The following is an 18146-nucleotide window of genomic DNA, read 5'->3' as shown; positions in this document are numbered from 1 at the left end:
GTACTCCTGAGCCCTCACAGCTTCACACTGAGCTTCCCCAGGCACTGAGACTGAAGTCAACTACAGCATGCCCAAGTCTTGGGGAAGTCACCCCATTTCCGCCTCACCACATTCCCCAATCTCAGAAAGCTAGAACCAGGGCACACAGCTACACTCAAGGAGTGTTCAAGAAATCCCAGTGTGGCTTACAGAGGGCAAACCAAGTCAGAGGCAGGGACTAAGAAAATACCCATCCACTTGTTCAAGGCCAGCTTCCTGTTTACACCACTTATGCTGAAATTCCGGCCATAACCTGGCTGCTAGGAGAGGCCTTCCTCACCATCCTGGCACTTTTGGTCCCATCTTGTCCCCTCCTGGCCCACAAATTCTGTTCAGCCACACTAGCACCTGTCCTCCATTATCCTGGAGTTGGGGCACAAGGTTGCTTTCTCTAGTTCCACTACAGCCTTCACCAAGAGACATACTCACATGCCTGCACAGGTATACACACACACAACCCCCTGCATGCACCTGGGGTCTATCCATCCCATCCATTCAACACAAGTGAGTGGGTGCTCAGTGCTGAACTCACAGACAGATGGATCATTGGAGGAAGTGGAAACCTGGGAGTCCAGGAAGGGCCTGGCACAGCAGAGGAACAGGAAATATTGTACAAATGAATTGTTTTTTATTCTTCTTGTTTCAGTACTATTATTTGAACTCAGGACTTTACACTTGCTAAGTAGATATTATGCTGCTGAACCATGCCTCCATCTCTTTCAGGCACCGGTTATACTGAGATAGGGCTTTACTTTTTTCCCCTGGGCCTGTGTCTTTAGAACTCAATCACACAATTTTATGTTTTCCGCTGTAGCTGAGAGGTATGCATTAGTGTGCCTAGCTTATTCTATTGAGATGGAATCTCAGGAACCATTTTGTTCTAGGCTGTCCGGTGATCCTGTGTTCCTTCTGCTCTCAGTCTCTGAGAAGCTAAGAAATTAAGTGAGCCACCTAACTGGATGTCCAGACTCAATTGGGCTTTGAAGCATAAACAGGACTTGGATGAGAAAGACCAGTGGCAGACATGGGTAATACTCTGTCCAGGTTACATGGGGGAGGAAGCCCCAGACTATCAGCAGCACTCAAAGTGATCACACAGTTAGTCACCCAAATCTCACTTTGTATTAGAGAAAGTGGAGCTTTGATGTGGGACTGACAATGGGTCTCAGGGTGTGTGAGCACAGAAGGCCCACACAGCACCCGGAGAGAGGCAGAGGCAGCCAAGCAGGAGCCAACAGTCTAGGCAGCCTTATCAGCCACTCAGTGTCACTCTTATCAGCTTCCTGTCCCCACATCCTCAGCCCAAGGCCAGAAGTGAGTGGGGCTTAAGTACCTGACAATGACTGCCCACTTGGCCGGCTCCAGAAGCTCTCTACAGCTGCAGGTTCTCAAACACAGCAGTGTCTGGATGCCATGGCCAGCAGGGCCTCGGAGGGAAGGTTTTATGTGCACTGGAGACCCTCCCTGGCCTCCCATGTAGCCTTCACTGTAGAGGCACTGAGGTCAGCCTACTCCCCAATGGTAACCAGAGTCTACTGTCAACGCTGGAACCACAGGCAGAAAACTGGCAAGCTTTTGCCACAGAGATAAGTCCCAAAGACACCATCACAAAGAGAAGGAAAGTCCCCCAGGCCAGGAATCTTGTATCTCTCCCATCCCTGCAAATTATTTCCTCCTCACCTCCAAGTGACAGATGGCAGGTGGGTCCAGATAAATCTGGACAGAGTCAGAGGTAACCCATCCAAGCTGGTAACCCCAGCCATGAGCTGGGGAGAATCAGAGGTCAGCCAGGAGAGCTCTGCACTGCCCAAACATCTGTATGTTTGGGATGAGCCTTGGATCACCACCACCACAACCACCACCCTGCTCCCAGCTGCTCCCCATCCCTCCAGCAGACTCAGTTTAATTGCCACCTCTCACATGGAGATGAGCACTTTTTAGAACCCAAGACTAGTAAACAGAGCCAAGGAGGGAACTGCTTCCTACAGGGAAGCAGGGAAAAAGCTAGTCAAGGATCCAGGCCAGGCAGAAAAGCTGAAAGTCCCTTCATCCATGAGGTACCCTTGTCCCACCTGCTTGCAAGAGCCAAAGATGAGCTCCCTCTACGTCTCATCAATGTTCCCAGCACACTACACACACACACACACACACACACACACACACACACACACACACACACACACACACACACACACTACACACACACACACACACACACACACACACACAGCTCCCTCCCAGGCACCCACCATTCCACTGCCAAGACCCCAGAAAAGACACTCGGCATTCACCTTTCTCATCTCCTCGGCGACCTTCCCAGTTGCAGCCTCAGAAAGAATGGTTGAAGGGAGGGAGCCCCGCCCACCAGCAGGGAGTTGCCCCCCACATTCTTCCTCCCCTCAGAGGCTGCGGTTGGGGGACCACAGCGACAGGATGCATGCTCTTGAGCCTTCATGCTCTTGAGCCCTCACAGTTTCAGAAAGAGGCTCCCAGACACTGAGACGGACAGCAGGCAAGCAAAAGCTCCAGTCAGCTTTTCCCTGGGGCCTGATCTCAGGAAGACACCTCAGAGGGAAGAGTGAGGAGGGGGGCTCAGAATCAGGCCAAAGTATTGGTGCCTCTAGATTTGGGGCTGGCTCTCACACCCTGGGGTTTTTCTATGTGGGTCCCTCCCACTTTTTTTTCCGGTCATGGGGCCTGAACTCTGGGCCTGGGCCCTGTCCCTCAGCTCTTCAGCTCAAAGCTAGCACTCTGCCACTTGAGCCACAGCACCACTTCAGACTTTTTCTGCTGATGTGGTGCTGAGGATTCGAACCTAGGGCCTCATACATGCAAGGTAAGCACTCTACCACTGAGCCACCTTCCCAGCCCCCTTCCCACCTTTTGACCCTGCTCTCACATCCTTCATATTCCCACACAAACACACCCCCACACACAGGGCTGGGGTCTGCTCTGCTGGGAACGAACTCTTTTTTATTTAATTTTATTTTAATAACTTACTTGTTATTGTAGAGGTGATGCACAGAAGTATTACAATTACATGAATCAGGTAATGAGTATATTTCCTGTCATAGTGTCATAGTGTCTTCTATTTCCTCATTCTCTCCCAGTCCCTCTCTCCTGTCTCCACCCACAAGTGGTATAGTTCACTTTCATCAATGTCCAGTGAGCTCTACTGCTGCACTTTTTCACCCTTTTACCCTCAAGTTGTGTACCCTCCCCCTATCCCTTCCAAAGATGTACTCTTGAATACACCATAGAGAAGGTAAAGAAGATAGTCATCAAAAACTAAAAACTAAACAAGGGAAGGGGAGTAAGTCTCTTGTTTCCATACCTTAGAGTTCATTTCAGCATGTACATTGTTTTATGTAAATACGAAGAGGCACTTAGACATTGCACCTCCATGTTTCTCTCCTAAGAATATCCTCTTTTGGTCTCACTGTATGTATCTAGAATCCTGTATAATTTATCATATCCCAGTACAATTTAAATCTAATTTCCATATATCCAACAGAACAATGTGCTATGTGTCTGTCTGAACTTGGCTTATCTCACTTAACATGATTTGTTCTGGTTCCATCCATTCCCCTGCAAAGGATATTATTTTATTCTTTCTAATGGCTGTGTAAAATTCCACTGTGTAGTGATACTATACTTTATGGATCCACTCATCTATTGTGGGGCATCTGTGCTGTTTCCATATCTAGGCTATTGTGAATAGTGCAGCAATGAACATGGATATGCAGGTATCCTTATCATATCCTGGCTCATGATGTTCAGGGTAACTGCCCAGGTGTGGTATAGCTGGGTCATAGGAAAGGTCTGTTTCATTTTTTTAGGAACCTCCAGACTGCTGTCAAGAGTTGTACTAGTTTACATTCCCACCAACAGTGCAGTAAGGTTCCTTTCTCCCACATCTCCACCAACATTTTGCTGTTTGAATTCACAATGTTGGCCAATCTTACTGGGGCCAGTAGAATCTCAGAATTGTTTTGATTTGTATTTCGTTTGCTTTGGTTTTCATTGGCTTTAAGAAAGTCTAGGTTGGGCTGGGAACTTGGCTCAGTGGTAGAAGCGCTTGCCTTGCATGCCTGAGGCCCTGGGTTCGATTTCTCAGCACCACATAAGCAAAAAGGAAAAAAGCCGGAAGTGGTGCTGTGGCTCAAGTGGTGGAGCGCTAGCCTTGAGCTGAAGAGCTGAGGGACAGCGTCCAGGCCCAGAGTTCAGGCCCCACGACCGGACCCAAAAAAAAAAAAAAAAAAAAAAAGAAAGTCTAGGTTTTTTGTTGTTCCATGTTAATTTTTGGATTGTTTTCTCTATTTCAGTAAAGAATGTCATTGGGATTTTGTTGGGGATTGCAATGAATTTGTATATCATTTTTGGCAGTATGTCTATTTTCACAATATTGATTCTATCTATCCATAAACATGAAAGGTCTTTCCATTTCCTGGTGTCCTCTTTGATTTCTTTCTTCAGATTTTCAGTTTTCACTATCAAGCTCTTTTATGTCTTTGGTTAGGTTCATTTCTAGGATTCTCATTTTTGTTTTCGGAGTTTTGTTTTGTTTTGTTTTGTTTTTGAGACTATTGCAAATGGAGTTTGTTGTCAGGATTTCCCTTTCTGCTTGTACACTGTTGGCATACAGAAAGGTATTGATTTTTGTGGGTTAATTTTGTATCCAGCTATTTTGCAAAAGTGGTTCATCAACTCTAGGAGCTGGAGATGGGAATGGAGTTTTCTGGGTCCTTTAGATATAAGATCATGTCATCTGCAAACAGGAATTGTTTGATTTCTTCTTTCCCTATGTGAATTCTTTTCTTGTCCTTTTCTTGCCTTATTGCTCTGGCTAGGAATTCCAGAACTATATTGAAGAGGAGGGGAGAGAATGGAAACCTTGCCTTGTTCCTGATTTTAGGGAAAATGGTTTGTTTTTCCCTGTTCAGTATGATGTTGGCTGTTCATCTGTCAAATGTAGCTTTTATTTTAAGGAATGTTCCTTCTATTCCTAGCGTCTCCAAAGCTTTTAACATGAATAGATGCAGTATTTGATTGAAGGCTTTTTCTGCATCTATTAAGATGATCATGTGGTTTTTGTCTTTGGCTCTGTTGATGTGGTGAATTACATTTATGATCTACATATGTTAAACCAGGCTTACATCTGTGAGATGAAGTCTATTTGGTCATAATGTATGATTTTTTGGGTTTTTTTTTTGTTTCTGGATTCTGTTGGCTAGTATTTTATTGAACAGCTTTGGATGTGTGTTCATCAGATAAATTGGTCTGCAGTTCTTTTTTTGTTGGATCCTTACCTGGTTTGGGGATGAGTGTGATATTGGCTTCATAGAATGAGTTTGGAATTGCTCCCATCGCTTCATGGAAAAGCTTGAGGAGGATTGGTGTTACTTCATTTTAAAAGTCTTAGAGAATTCAGCAATGAATCCATCTGGGCTTGAGCTGTTCCTTGTTGGAAGACTTCTGATTACTTCCTCAATCTCATTGAGTGTTATTGGCCCGTTTAACTGGTTTGTATCTTCTTGGTTCCACTTAGGCAGTTTATATATCTCTAGAAATTTGTCCATTTCTGATGGAAAAACTTGGAAAAAATTATATTAAGTGAAGTAAGCCAGGCCCAAAGAAACGTAGGTCCCATGGTTTCCCTTATTTGTAATATCTAGTATATGTATGAGTCAAGCGGAAAAGGTCAGATAATGTGATGTCAGGAAAATGAACCCTTAGATGTGTATTTTAATGTTTTTTTCTTTCATGCATGTGTTTCTAACACATTTATAAGATTATCTCTTTGTTGCTTTGTATGTCCCTCCCCCCCACAGTATAACCCCTGCTTTCACTATATTTGATGTCAGTATAAACTTGTGGAGGAGATGGGGAAAAACCAGTTGTTTAAGGATACAGGTGGACCTGTTGCAACAATAAGAAGTACAAGTTGTCATGTCCAAAACGAGCTTTACAACGTTGGTGGGGGGGGGGAGGGGGGAGAAGGAGAAGGATTGGGATTAGGGGGGGAGGGGTGAAGCTGGGAAGGGATGTGAAGGATAAACAAAGGAGGAGACTGCAATGCTTGGTAAGAAATGTACGCATTATCCTGCCCATGTAACTGTAACTCCTCTGTACAGTATGTTCACAAATAAAATTAAATTAAATTTAAAAAAAAAAAAAAAAAGAAATTTGTCCATTTCTGCTATGTTTTCCTTTCTTTGAGTACAGGTTTTGAAATTATTCCTTGATAGTCATTCGGATTTTCTTGGATGTTTGTTGTAATGTTTCCTGTGACATCTCTGATTTTATTGATTTGAATTTCATCTCTTCTTCGTCAGTCTCCCTAGTGGTCTGTCACTCTTATTAATTTTTTCTTAAAAAAAAAAACAAGCTTTTTCTTTCATCAATTTTATGAATAGATTTCCAAGTCTCTATTTCATTAATTTCTGCCCTAATTTTTGCTATCTCTCTCTGTCTAGTAGTTTGGGGTTTCATTTGTTCTTGTTTTTCTAGCAGTTTTAATTGCATTGTGAAGTTACTTTAGCTGTTTGTTTTCTTTATTTGTGAACTTAGAGCTATAAACATTCTCCTCAACACTGTTTTTGCTGTACCCCACAAGTTTTATTGTGATGTTTTCATTGCCATTGAATTGTAAGAACTTTCTAATTTCTTCCGTAATTTCTTCTGTGACCTAAGTGTTATTCAGTAGTATGCTATTCAGTATCCATGTCTGTAATATGATTTGTTGTTGAGAATTCGTTTGATTCTACTGTGGTCAGATAGGATGTAAGGAGTTATCTCAATCCTCTTGTATTTGTTTAGGTTCTTTGTGTGTCCTATAATATGGTCAGTGTTGGAGAATATTCAATGGGATGCTTCAGTCATTATTGGGTGGAAAACTATAGCTATCTGTTAAGTCCATTTGGGTTAAGTCCATATGGTATGATTTAATTCAGTGGTTTCTTTGCTTATGTTTTGTTTGGTTGACCTGTCCTTGGTGAGAGCAGAGTATTAAAATCTCCCACTATTACTGTGTTGGAGGTCTACCATGGGAACTTACTCTTAAGCAGAGTAGGCTTCTCTCCTGTCCCCCAACTTCTATGCTTTTCCCAGGAAGACAGAGTACAAGGCAGTCAGCTACAATACTTGCAGGGATAGGGCTAGAGATGCAGGACTCAAAGGCACAAAGGCCTGAGGGGAGGGCAAAGGTGGGATACTCAGACAGAAAAGGGGTATGACGCCCTCTGACCTCCATGCCCTAGCTCGGAGCCCACAGGCTGGGTCTGCAGGAATAAAGAGATGCCAGAACAGGTCCCTAGGCACTGTTGCCAGGCCCCATAGCCTCCAAACTCCTCCCAGACACCTCTTCCTCTCCCATACAAGCTACTCTTCTCACTGGAATCTTCTCATCTGGCTATACTGGCCATGGAGACTGTGATTCTCTTCTCTGTCCCTGTGACATGCTCCAACACTTGAATGGCCTAGGCTGGTCCCCACACTACTCCTGAGCAGGTTTGAGGTATGAAGCACCTCCAGGATACCAAGTAATATGTGCCAGGGGGCAGAGAAGTCAGAGAGGGGCTCAAAGCCACCACTCCCTACCACATTTCATAGGACCTTCTCAAATCCTTTCTAAAGAGACAGTTCTTTCCTAGAGTTTGAACTCAAAGTAATGCTGTGCCTTTTGTGCTCAAGGCTAGTGCACTACCACTTGAGCCACAGCTCCACTTTCCACTTTTCTGGTGTTTAATTGGAGAGTCTCACAGACTTTCCTGCCTAGGCTGGCTTTGAACCATCAATCATCAGATCTCAGCCTCCTGAGTAGCTAGGATTACAGGCATAAGCCACAGGCACCTAGCTTCTTTTAAAAAGCTTAAAAGGCCATATCTTTGCTACTCAGGAAGCTGATATCTCAAAGCCAGCCAGGGAAAAGCCAAGACTCTTTATCTTGAATTAACCACTGAAAAGCTGACAGTGGAGGTATAGATCAAGTGGTAGAGTGACGGTCTTGAGCAAAAAAGCCAAAAGAGAGTAAATGGCCCTGAATTCAAGCCCTAGCAACAGCACAAAAATAGCAGAGAGGGGCAGTGGTTGAAAGAATAGTATACCATGCAACCATTACAGCCATCTTTCTTTTCCTGAGCTCCTCCTCAGAAGATTGCTACCAGTGAACCATATCTGTTGTACTCTGTCTATAAAAGTATCTTGGTCTCTATGTTAGTATATTTGCCCAAGCAATGCAAAGTGAGCTGAGGTGACAATTCACTCGAAAATACTTCCCCTCAACACTTCAGCTCAGTTCCTAAGGACAAGAGCATTCTCCTAAATATCTGAAATATCATAAACAGGTCCAATACTTTTAATATGTATTCAGCATTACCTAATACACAGTATACATTCAGATAGTTCAGGCTATCCTCCAAAACGTCCCTCATGTCTGAGTGGTTTGTATTTTTTTGTTTGTTTGATTGATTGATGGCTTGTGCTGGGACTTGAACTCAGGGCCTGAACACTCAGTTTTGTTCAAGGCTGGCAGTCTATCACTTGAACCACTCCTCCACTTCCAACTTTTTGGCAGTTAATTAAAACTAAAGAGTCTCAGGCTGGGAAGGTGGCTTAGTGGTAGAGTACTTGCCTCACATGCATGAGGTCCTGGGTTCAATTCCTCAGCACCACATACACAGAAATGGTGCTGTGGCTCACGTAGTACAACACTACCCTTGAGCTGAAGAGCTGAGAGACAGTGCCTAGGCCCAGAGTTCAAGCCCCACAACTGACAACAACAACAAAAAAGACAAATAAATAAAGAGACTCTGCCTAGGCTGCTTTCAATCACCACTGTCCTCAGACCTCAGCCTCCTGAGTAGCTAAGATTATAAACATTTGCCACTAGCAGCCAGCTGGTTTGTTTTTGATGAGGGATCTAAATATGGTTTATACTTTGCTCCTCTTTGCCATGTTTCTTGAGTCCTGTAAACCAGAATATTAATACACACACACATACACACATACCCCCCATATTTATCATGTACTTTATTTCTTTCCATTTTGATCTTATGTTTTTAAGATTGTTTTATTGGCATACATCAGTTATACATTCATAGTTGACATTTCCATACATGCAGGCAATGTATGGAAATACATACTGCATACCTTCTGCCAACTTCCTGATTTTGGCTAAAGTTTTTGTTATTGTTTGTGTCAGTCCTGGGGCTTGAACTCAAGGCCTGGGCCCTGTCACTGAGCTATTTTGCTGAAGGCTGAGTTCTACCACTTAAACCATTTCTGGCTTCTGTGGTACTTAATTGGAAATAAAAGTCTCATTGTCTTTCCTGCCTGGGCAGGCTTAGAACCATGATCCTCTGATCTCAGCCTCCTGAGTAGGATTACTGGTGTGAGCCACTGACAAATTTGACTGTTTTAAGAAGGAAAAAAAACAGTCCCTGGGGATACTACCACACATACTCTAATTATTCCTTTCCTGGCATCCAGCTGAGGGTCCCTGTTTTGGCTTCAGTACTACAGTTACTGAATCCTTCCTAGGTATCAGCTCCTGGCTGATACCTAGTCTTCCTTGTGTTTGACAGAGAATCTAAGATAAAGGTAACTTTTCTCTTGTAACTAGTCATCAGCAGGGTGATTGCTGCAGTGCATGTCCAAGGCTAACAGGCTTTTTGCCTGATACTCTGAGCATCGTTAATACTTTGTTGCTCAACAAAAGAATTTCAGGCTCCAGATCTACAGGATTACGATCCACTTCAAGTCCCCTACTGTGCCACATGCACTAGGTCTGTGCCAGACCCTACTGATGTTCAGCCTTTCCCATGTGTCTCTCATTCTGTTAACAGCCCTGGGGTCTGGTCTTTGCAGGGAGTGTGGGAAAGACACTATGAACATGAGCCTTTATTTTGCAGTCAATATGTTATTATCTATTCCCATCATTCTTTTAGATGATCAAATGTTCCAAATAGGGCCAATGGAAGCCTCTGGACATGTCCCCATTAATCTTCCTGTCCTTACTTATTTTCCAGACAAGATGCCCCAGGTTCTGGAGCTCCACTCTGGAATCAGCCATTTCTTCTAGGAGTCCTGACCCCATTTAGCAGAGGTAGGGTAAGCTCATCACTTCTGAGGATTTGTATCTTGAACTGCAGAACATTACCCTAGCTTATAGATAAGAAAAGCTAGGCAAAGACACTAAAGGATTTGGGTACACTGCTAAAAAGAAATGGGTTCAAGATTCTGTGGTTTTATGGTATCTATGACCAAGTGCTGGTCAGATATGTCTAAGACAGATGTGAGATACACACACACACACACACACACACACACACACACACACACACACACACACGGGCCATGGCTATGCTGGGATGAGGCAGTAGCATCAGAAGACTGCCTTGGCCAGATCTAGATAGGGTTATAGATCCCACTAGCTTTACCAGACCTTCCTCTTTGTCCTCATTTCAGGAATATACAAGGCTGCATCAGACCCACTTTGGGAAGGAGGACTAAGGGGCACACGTAGAAAGGACCTGGGCCAGGGCCAGGACCAAGGAAGGAGCCTACTGCCCTCCCAGCTGTTACTGAGTGGCTCAGGGATATGGCAGTTGTCTCAGGCCAGTGACTGCTCAAGGGGGCACCTTCCCCATATCCTACAGCCAAAGAAAGCTCTGTCTATCCCTCCTCAGAGCCCTGGAGTCACATATGAAGTGTCAGCTGCTCTGCCACTACAGAATGGCAATGATCAGTCCAAGACTCCAACTCTACTGGAATTAGGAATGGTTGGTAAGCAGACCTCAAGTAGCTGCTATACCCTGGTCAGCAAGTGGGGTGGCCATAAAGAAAGAGGGGGGTCCAATGAAGTCCTGGTCTCCCTAAAGAGCTACAGGACCGTCAGCAAGAGCCAGACAGCAGTATCGCAGGAGACAAGAAGGTTCTGGAGAATGGCATTGCCCCATTTGTTAGGAAATGAAAAGACTTGGAAAAAATTATATTAAGTGAAGTAAGCCAGGCCCAAAGAAATATAAGTCCCATGGTTTCCCTTATTTGCAGTAACTAGTATATGTTTGAATCAAGCAGAAAAGGTCAGATAAGTTGATGTTAAGTAAAATGAACCCTAAGATATGTATTCAAATGCTTTTTTTTCTTTCATGCGATTGTTTCTAACACATTTATAAGATTATTTCTTTGTTGCTTTGTATGCCCCTCCCCCACGGTATAACCCCTGCTTTTACTGTATTTGATGTCAGTATAATTTGTGGAGGGGAAGGGAAAAAACAAATCGTTTAAATAAGGATACAGGTGGACCCATTGCAACAATGAGATGTACACGTTGTTATGTCGAAAATGAACTTTACAACTTTGGTGGGGGGGGCAGGGGGGGAGCGGGAAGGATGGGGGGGGCAGGGGGAGGATGGGAAGGGATGGGAAGGGGAAACAAAGGAGGAGGCTACAATGCTTGATTAGAAATGTACTCATTATCTTGCCCATGTAATTGTAACCCCTCTGTACAGTATTTTCACAATAAAAAAAAAAAAAAAAAAGAACGTTCTGGATCTCTTGTCCCAGGCAGTGAAAGATTGGGCAGCTTTCATGGCAGCTTCCCCCTACCAGCAGGGAATTCTGCCCCTAGGCTCCTCTGGGCACAGTAGGAAAGTGACAGGAACCACCAAGAAGCCACAGAACTGGGCAAGGTGGAGCAGGAGAAGAAAAACTCAGAATGAGGAAGGAAAGCTGGACAGAGCCCAGAAGAAGGGAAACCAACGGGGGGGGGGGGGGGGGGGGGGTAGGGGGGGAGGGGGGGAGGGGAGTGCGGCAGCATGAGCGGAGGGACAGGGCAGGGCAGCTCATCCCTACCCATATATTTATGGCTGCCCGAAAGGACATGGGTCCTGGCCTTGGTCTCACTCACTCCCTCCCCTACCTTCAACTCCCATTGGGTCCTTTTTCCTCATTCTCAGAGCCTCTGCTTCCCAAGGCAGGCTGGGAGGTGGAGGCAGGAAGCACAGGCTTGGAGACTGTTACAAGCTGAGCTTACTGTGAGGGGATCCCTTCCTACCACATTCCCCACTTCAACCATATATAAGCATGTGGATCCCAGCAAAGGACTCTGCCCCACCCCCTGAGTTCCACAAAGTGCTCAGAGCCAGGCATGATCCTAGGCAAGTTCAGGACCCAGGACTAGTTAAGGGGCACCTCTCACAGTTGGGCTTATACCACTAGCCCACCCAGAGGGGGTGACTGTTGATCCCACCGTATAGGTAAAGAAACTGAGGCCCAGGGAATCACTGTTGGCATAAGCCAGGCTGCTAAAGCTATTTAAACCCACAGCCCAAACTCAACTTTTGGGTCTCAAGCAGGAGGACACAGATGCCAGGGAGCAGTGGGCAGTGGGTGTGGGATCCATGGCAATATGATTTACTTTCCATCTTGCTGCACTCGGAGGATCTAACTAGCAAAGAAAACATTGCTGTTACGTGCCCAACGCCGACTGGTTGTGGATTAGAATGCATGATTTGTGAAGATTTTCCTGCAATGAAATACAAAACCAGAAAAACACGTCCAGGTTCCTGCTGGCCACCTGAGCCTGGCTGCCATCTCCCCAGGAAGCTCCCAGCAATTCTCCACCCACAAGACTACCCAACTTTTCAGCCAATCCTGGCCCTCAGAAGTCTTCTGCTGTCTTTGACACCAAGGCTCCTGACTGCGGAAGCCAGCTGGCCTCTCTGGGGAGGCTGTCACTCTAGGATGACCACCTCCTTCCTCTTTGATGACTTGCCCTTTCCTTAGTGAGACATTGGCAAGAATAGAAAGTGATGGCTGGCCATTTCATGTCCCGAAATGACTGAAGAGCCCCTTGACCACCTATGTCAGCCCCCAACAGCAGCTTGAAACATTAAATGTGACTAGCTGAGCAAAAATGAAAGTATCTAGCTGGGGTAGAAGGCAGCAACCTAAACTCACCCTGAAGAAGTGAGAGAGGGGTAGTACAGGGAAGGGAAACATGGGGGAGGAGAAGTCAGAGGTTCAACTCCTCCACAGGTCTGTCCCCTGATCTGGAGGGACCCTCTGTCCCAAGAAAGGGTGTTTAGTTGGCTCTGAGGGCTAGAAAGCCCCATCCTCTCCTTCCTCAGGAGGCCTTGAAACACTGCCTGACAGGTTTTGGGCAGAACCCTTAACAGGATTCATGAATCCCCTTTATAACCTCAAGAAGGAAATACTATTCTTTTTTTTTTTTTTGGTCCAGTTGTGGGGCCTGAACTCTGGGCCTGACACTCTCCCTCAGCTCTTCAGCTCAAGGCTAGTGCTCTACCACTTGAGCCACAGTGCTACTTCCGGCTTTTTTTCTTTTTGCTTACGTGGTGCTGAGGAATCAAACCCAGGCCCTCAGGCATGCAAGGCAAGTGCTCTACCACTGAGCCAACTTCCCAGCCCCAGGAAATACTATTCTATCCCCACATTGCAGACAAGGAAACCAAAGCAATGCTTTAAAAGCATCCAGAGCCACACAGTCACAGGAGGCAGCCAGGATCCCCCAGGAGCCTGGTACCAGTGTCTAAACCCCATAACCACTGCATGACCAGACTAGGCAGCCAGGCCACACATGGCACAGAGACCCAGCATAGAGCAAGGGGCCCTAGAGAACTTAGAACCTTGAGCCACAACTTGATGTCACTATAGCAAGGCAGCGCAGACAGCCACTACAGTGTCCCCTGCACAAAGCGACACAGGCTAGGACAAGGACGGGAAATGATAAGACACACTCAAACACAGGACCACAAAAGAGAGAGCAGTGACTTCCAGGTTTGAGCAACCAGGAGAAAAGAGCTGCCATCACTTTGATGGGGACACCTGGTGGGTACAATGCCCAGGGATGCCAAGGAGTGAGGTGGGAAACAGGACCAAGGTGCACAGACACCAACGTATTCCCATTCCCTGTGCTCACCTGCCCCTCAGCTCCTCTCAGCCAGGTAACCAGTGCTGGGTATTGACCAGCTGAGAGTAACTCACCTGGAGAGTGAGCTGGGGACTTTTTTTGGGTGGGGGGAGGGGCAGGCAGTGAAGACAGAAGATGAAGGCAGCAGGCCTAGGCTGTGCAACCCTGGGTAGTAACTTCACCTCTCTAAGCCGCTGGACCTCATCAGTAAAATGAAGCTAGAATTCTCCCAGCGGAGGCAGGGGGGAGTGGGGGGGCGCCGGGCGTAGGATGAAGTAAGAGAGTTCCATTTCTGTCCCTTGGACCCTACCCAGACTTCCACTCAAGCCAGAAAACTTACACAGCCCAGCCCACCTAGTCCCCACCCTGCCCAGCCCCTCCACACCCAGCCCACACCTGCTGCTGAAGCACCTGCCCCATGACTCATGGGGGCTCATCCTCAAGGGGACAGACACTAACCAAGCTCGAGGCTTTCACCAAGTTCTATTCAGCAGCCTGCTAGGCTACAGCTCTGCAGGCACCCTACACTATTTCCTTGGTCCCAGGGGAGATCAGCCAGACATCAACTCAAAGTAGTATCTCTCTGGTCCTTGTAGGACAGGCAATGACAGGCAAGGAGCCCCTGGCTGAGCTTCCACAGTCCAGTCCTACTGCCACAGCCTGAAGCTGGCAGGCGGTGGAGCTGGCAGAATGTGAGGAGACATCCAGGCCACACCCAGGCCTCTTCAATCATGTGGAATGGGCATGCTGTGGATATCCATGTCCCACAACTGTCCTGAAACATCAGCTGAGCTGCCCCACCTACGCCCCTACATAGGCCCAGTGCTATTCTCAGCCTAGCCAGGATGCTGGGCATAAACAGGAGTAAAGTGGAGAGGGTAGACCGGCTTCTCCATGCTGGGCTTAGGAAGAAGCTGAGTAGTGGCCATAGCCATATCAGAGCTAAGGGCCCATGGAGGGCAGGGCAGGTCCTGTCAGCATGGACCTGCCTCCAGGCCAAGCACCAGGTATAAGCCTGGTGGGAAAGTAATAAGCCACCAATCTATAGGTGCCCTACCACCCTCACCAGGAAGCCCTAACTCCAGAGCATTGTCACCTCTTCCAGGCAGCCTTCCCCAATTCCAGCCCAGGCAGAAGGACTCGCTGGTCATTATGAATGCCCTCAGCTGTTTTTATGTCAGTTCCTATCAGAGAGGCTTGATCTAGGTGTGTGATCCAGGTTATTCACCCATTCACCAGAGGCCTGGGTTTCCACACTATTGACACTGGAACTGCTGAATGAGACCTAACAGATGTAAGATGTGTTTACTTCCAACACAACCATGCTATTATTTTGAGTATTACTTGTGTTTTTGTCATTGTATTTTTGGAGTAAATGTCCAGAGTAGGCTTCAAATAGCTCCCACTTAAGTGAGTATGGCAGCACACCCACTATTCCCAGCATTTGGGAGCCATGAAGCCACATGGCCCAGGGCTCTATCACCAAAACCCAAACACAGGGCCTCTTGCTTCCATCCTGGACTGTCCCTAAGGGAGACTGATCCTACTCCAGTCCCACTGCCTTTGATCTCAGTAGCCTGAAAGTGAAGGCCCAAGGACAGCTGAGAAGGAATAGGATGGGGTCAGAGAGTAAGAATAGAGAGAAGAGAAGCAAGATAGACCAAAGAAGGCTTGGGGTATGGGGCAAGTGGTAAAGGGCCATTCTAGCAAGAGTGGGGCCCTGACTTACAATCCCTATATCTCCAATAGAATTTAAAAACTGAAAAAAAAAAAAAAAAACAACAACAGAATGTTAATGATTCACAGCTGTAATTTATTATGAGGATGAGATTCAGAGAGTCACAATTTGAAACCAACCTGGGCAGAAAAGTCTAAAAAGTTTTATCTCCTTTTTTATTAACCAGCAAAATGCCACATTGGAGCTAGGATATGGAAACAACCCAGATGCCCCACCACAGATAAATGGATCCAAAAATTGTGGTATCTATACACAATGGAATATTATGCAGCCATTAGAAATGACAAAATAATGGCATTTGCAGGGAAATGGATGGAACTAGAAGGAATCATGTTGAGCGAGATAAGCCAAGAGCAAAGAGACAAATGGTACATGGTCTCCCTGATAAGTGGATGCTAAATCCAAAATGTTAGGTGATACGACAAAACTAACAGGAGTTAAGAAACAAAGAACTCCCACTCATCTGGTCGAACCACTACTAAATATCCCCATGCTGATGATCACATGTATGGTGTATAAAATGTGTACACCGTTATATGTTATAGACTGTGACAGACAATCTGCTCCAGGAAAGTTAGAATGAACTTGTGACTTTAAATGAGCATCATTATTCCACAATACTGTGAAATTATGTAATCACTTAATCACAATCAAAAAAAAAAAAAAAAGAACTTCAGGGAAGGTAGGGAGGGAAGGGATGGTAGGGGTAAACAATGGAGGGGGTAACAATGCTCAATAGGAAGTGTACTCATTACCTTACTCATGTAACTGTAACCCTCTGTATAGTATCTTTACAATAAAAAAAAAGAAAAAAAATGCCACATTGGAGGCATGGTTCAAATGGTAGAGCAAACAAGCGAAGCAAAAGTATGAGGTCCCATGTTCAAGCCCTAGTATGTATGTACACACACACACACAAAACAAGCCGGGCACCCCTGATTCATGCGTGTAATTCTAACTACTCAGAATCATGAAATTTGGTGACTGAGGCTCAAAGACAGCCTGGGTAGAAAAGCCCATCAAACTGATATCTCCAATTAACCAGCAAAAGGCTGAAAGTGGAGCAGAGTTGTAACTCAAGTGGCAAAGCCTCAGCCTTGAAGAAAGAAGCGTAATAAGAACAGGAGGCCCAGAGTTCAAACCACACACCCACACCCACCCCACCCTACACACACACACACACACACACACACATACACACACACACACACACACACACGGAATAAAGAAGAAGTTGAAGGAATTGCCTGGTAGCCTTTGCTGGCCCCTGCCCTCTTAATGTTGCCCTTCACATCCTTTCTCCACCCTATAATATGCCCCCCACCTTCCCTACCCCACCCTGGCCCTTGGCCCTGCCCATCCCTGGTTCTAGATGTTGGGATGAATGTCCAGGGGAGAAGAGTGGCTTCTCTAGACCTCATCCTGCTGTCTCAGCATCCACAGGCTGGCTGGCAGGACAGCACTGCTGAAGCAAGGAGACTGAAGTGGATGAAGGGGACAGGCGAAGTCACCATCCCCCCACCTCCACATGATGCAGTGGAGTGGGGCAGGAGAGGCTCTGACAGCCTTCATGACTTTGCACGACCCCCGCCCCGCTCTGGGCCATACTTCTGGTCCTACTGACTTCACAGGGAGGTAAACAGGAACTGAATGGCTCAGAGCCATCAGCCACTGCCTGCTTACTGCCTAGCACGGGGACAGTGCTGCTGATGACTATTCTGCCTGGAGCCCCCAGTGCCACAAGACTTGGCCCTGGAAGAGGCCACACAGCTGGAGAAGTGGGAGGGAGAGACAGGCCAAGAAAGAAGGAGCAGCCAAAATACTGTCATTAACCCAAAGCACAGGTCACAGCCCACCAGAGAAGGGAAGATCCTCTTATCATCCTTCTCTCTGCTCAACAGCCCAAGGCTCCTTCACAGATTCCAGAAGATGGACTGAAGCGCTGAGTTCAGGGAGGGGTGGCAAGCAACTCCTAATAGGACCCCACATACACATACAGCAAAGCCTGTCCTCTGAGCCTGCTGCCTTGTCTTAGCTTTCCTGAACTTCACCATAAGGCCGCTCGCCATAAACAGCCCCACAGTTAAGGGGCCTCAAGTGGGCAGCTCATATGCCATCACAGGAATGAACAGAAGGAGGAGAGAAAAAGAGAGTGAGTCTGGAGAGGGACATCTATACCCCACATGTCCCAGAGGCCACCCCTGACATCCCACAGGGAAAGAGGGTCATGGTTGGAAGGTCAAAGGTCCCAGGGCTGCCTGGGACATAGCCCTCACAAGAATGGCTAGGACCATCCCCTCCCCTTCTTTCCCTCACACTGAGGTTTCACACTCTGCCATATAGATTCCCAGCTGGGCATGATGGCCAAGAAGTCACACAAGGTAGGCATAGTGTGGCCCTAATGTCCTGATACCAGCCTAAGGCACTACTTCT

At 46.4% G+C, this 18146-nt stretch overlaps 1 protein-coding gene across 11 annotated transcripts in view; it reads right to left on the bottom strand.

The window, feature by feature from the left end:
- Bin1 (bridging integrator 1) overlaps window positions 1-18146 on the bottom strand; it is a 59871-nt gene that overhangs the window by 29782 nt on the left and 11943 nt on the right. The window contains exon 2 of one of the 11 annotated variants that reach the window (XM_042685150.1): window positions 2331-2342. The exons of 8 other annotated variants lie outside the window; for them this stretch is intronic. In XM_042685150.1, the coding sequence (XP_042541084.1) occupies window positions 2331-2339 (9 nt within the window). In that variant the 5' untranslated portion in view covers window positions 2340-2342. Of the gene's footprint in view, window positions 1-2288; window positions 2427-18146 lie in introns of those variants that run through there. 2 more of the 11 variants (XM_042685149.1, XM_042685151.1) reach the window with 2 other exon arrangements.

This window comes from Dipodomys spectabilis, unplaced genomic scaffold (assembly GCF_019054845.1).
Source record: "Dipodomys spectabilis isolate Male_0828 unplaced genomic scaffold, ASM1905484v1 ptg000094l, whole genome shotgun sequence".
NCBI classification, from domain to species: Eukaryota; Metazoa; Chordata; class Mammalia; order Rodentia; family Heteromyidae; genus Dipodomys; species Dipodomys spectabilis.
This window is presented reverse-complemented; position numbering and strand designations above follow the sequence as displayed.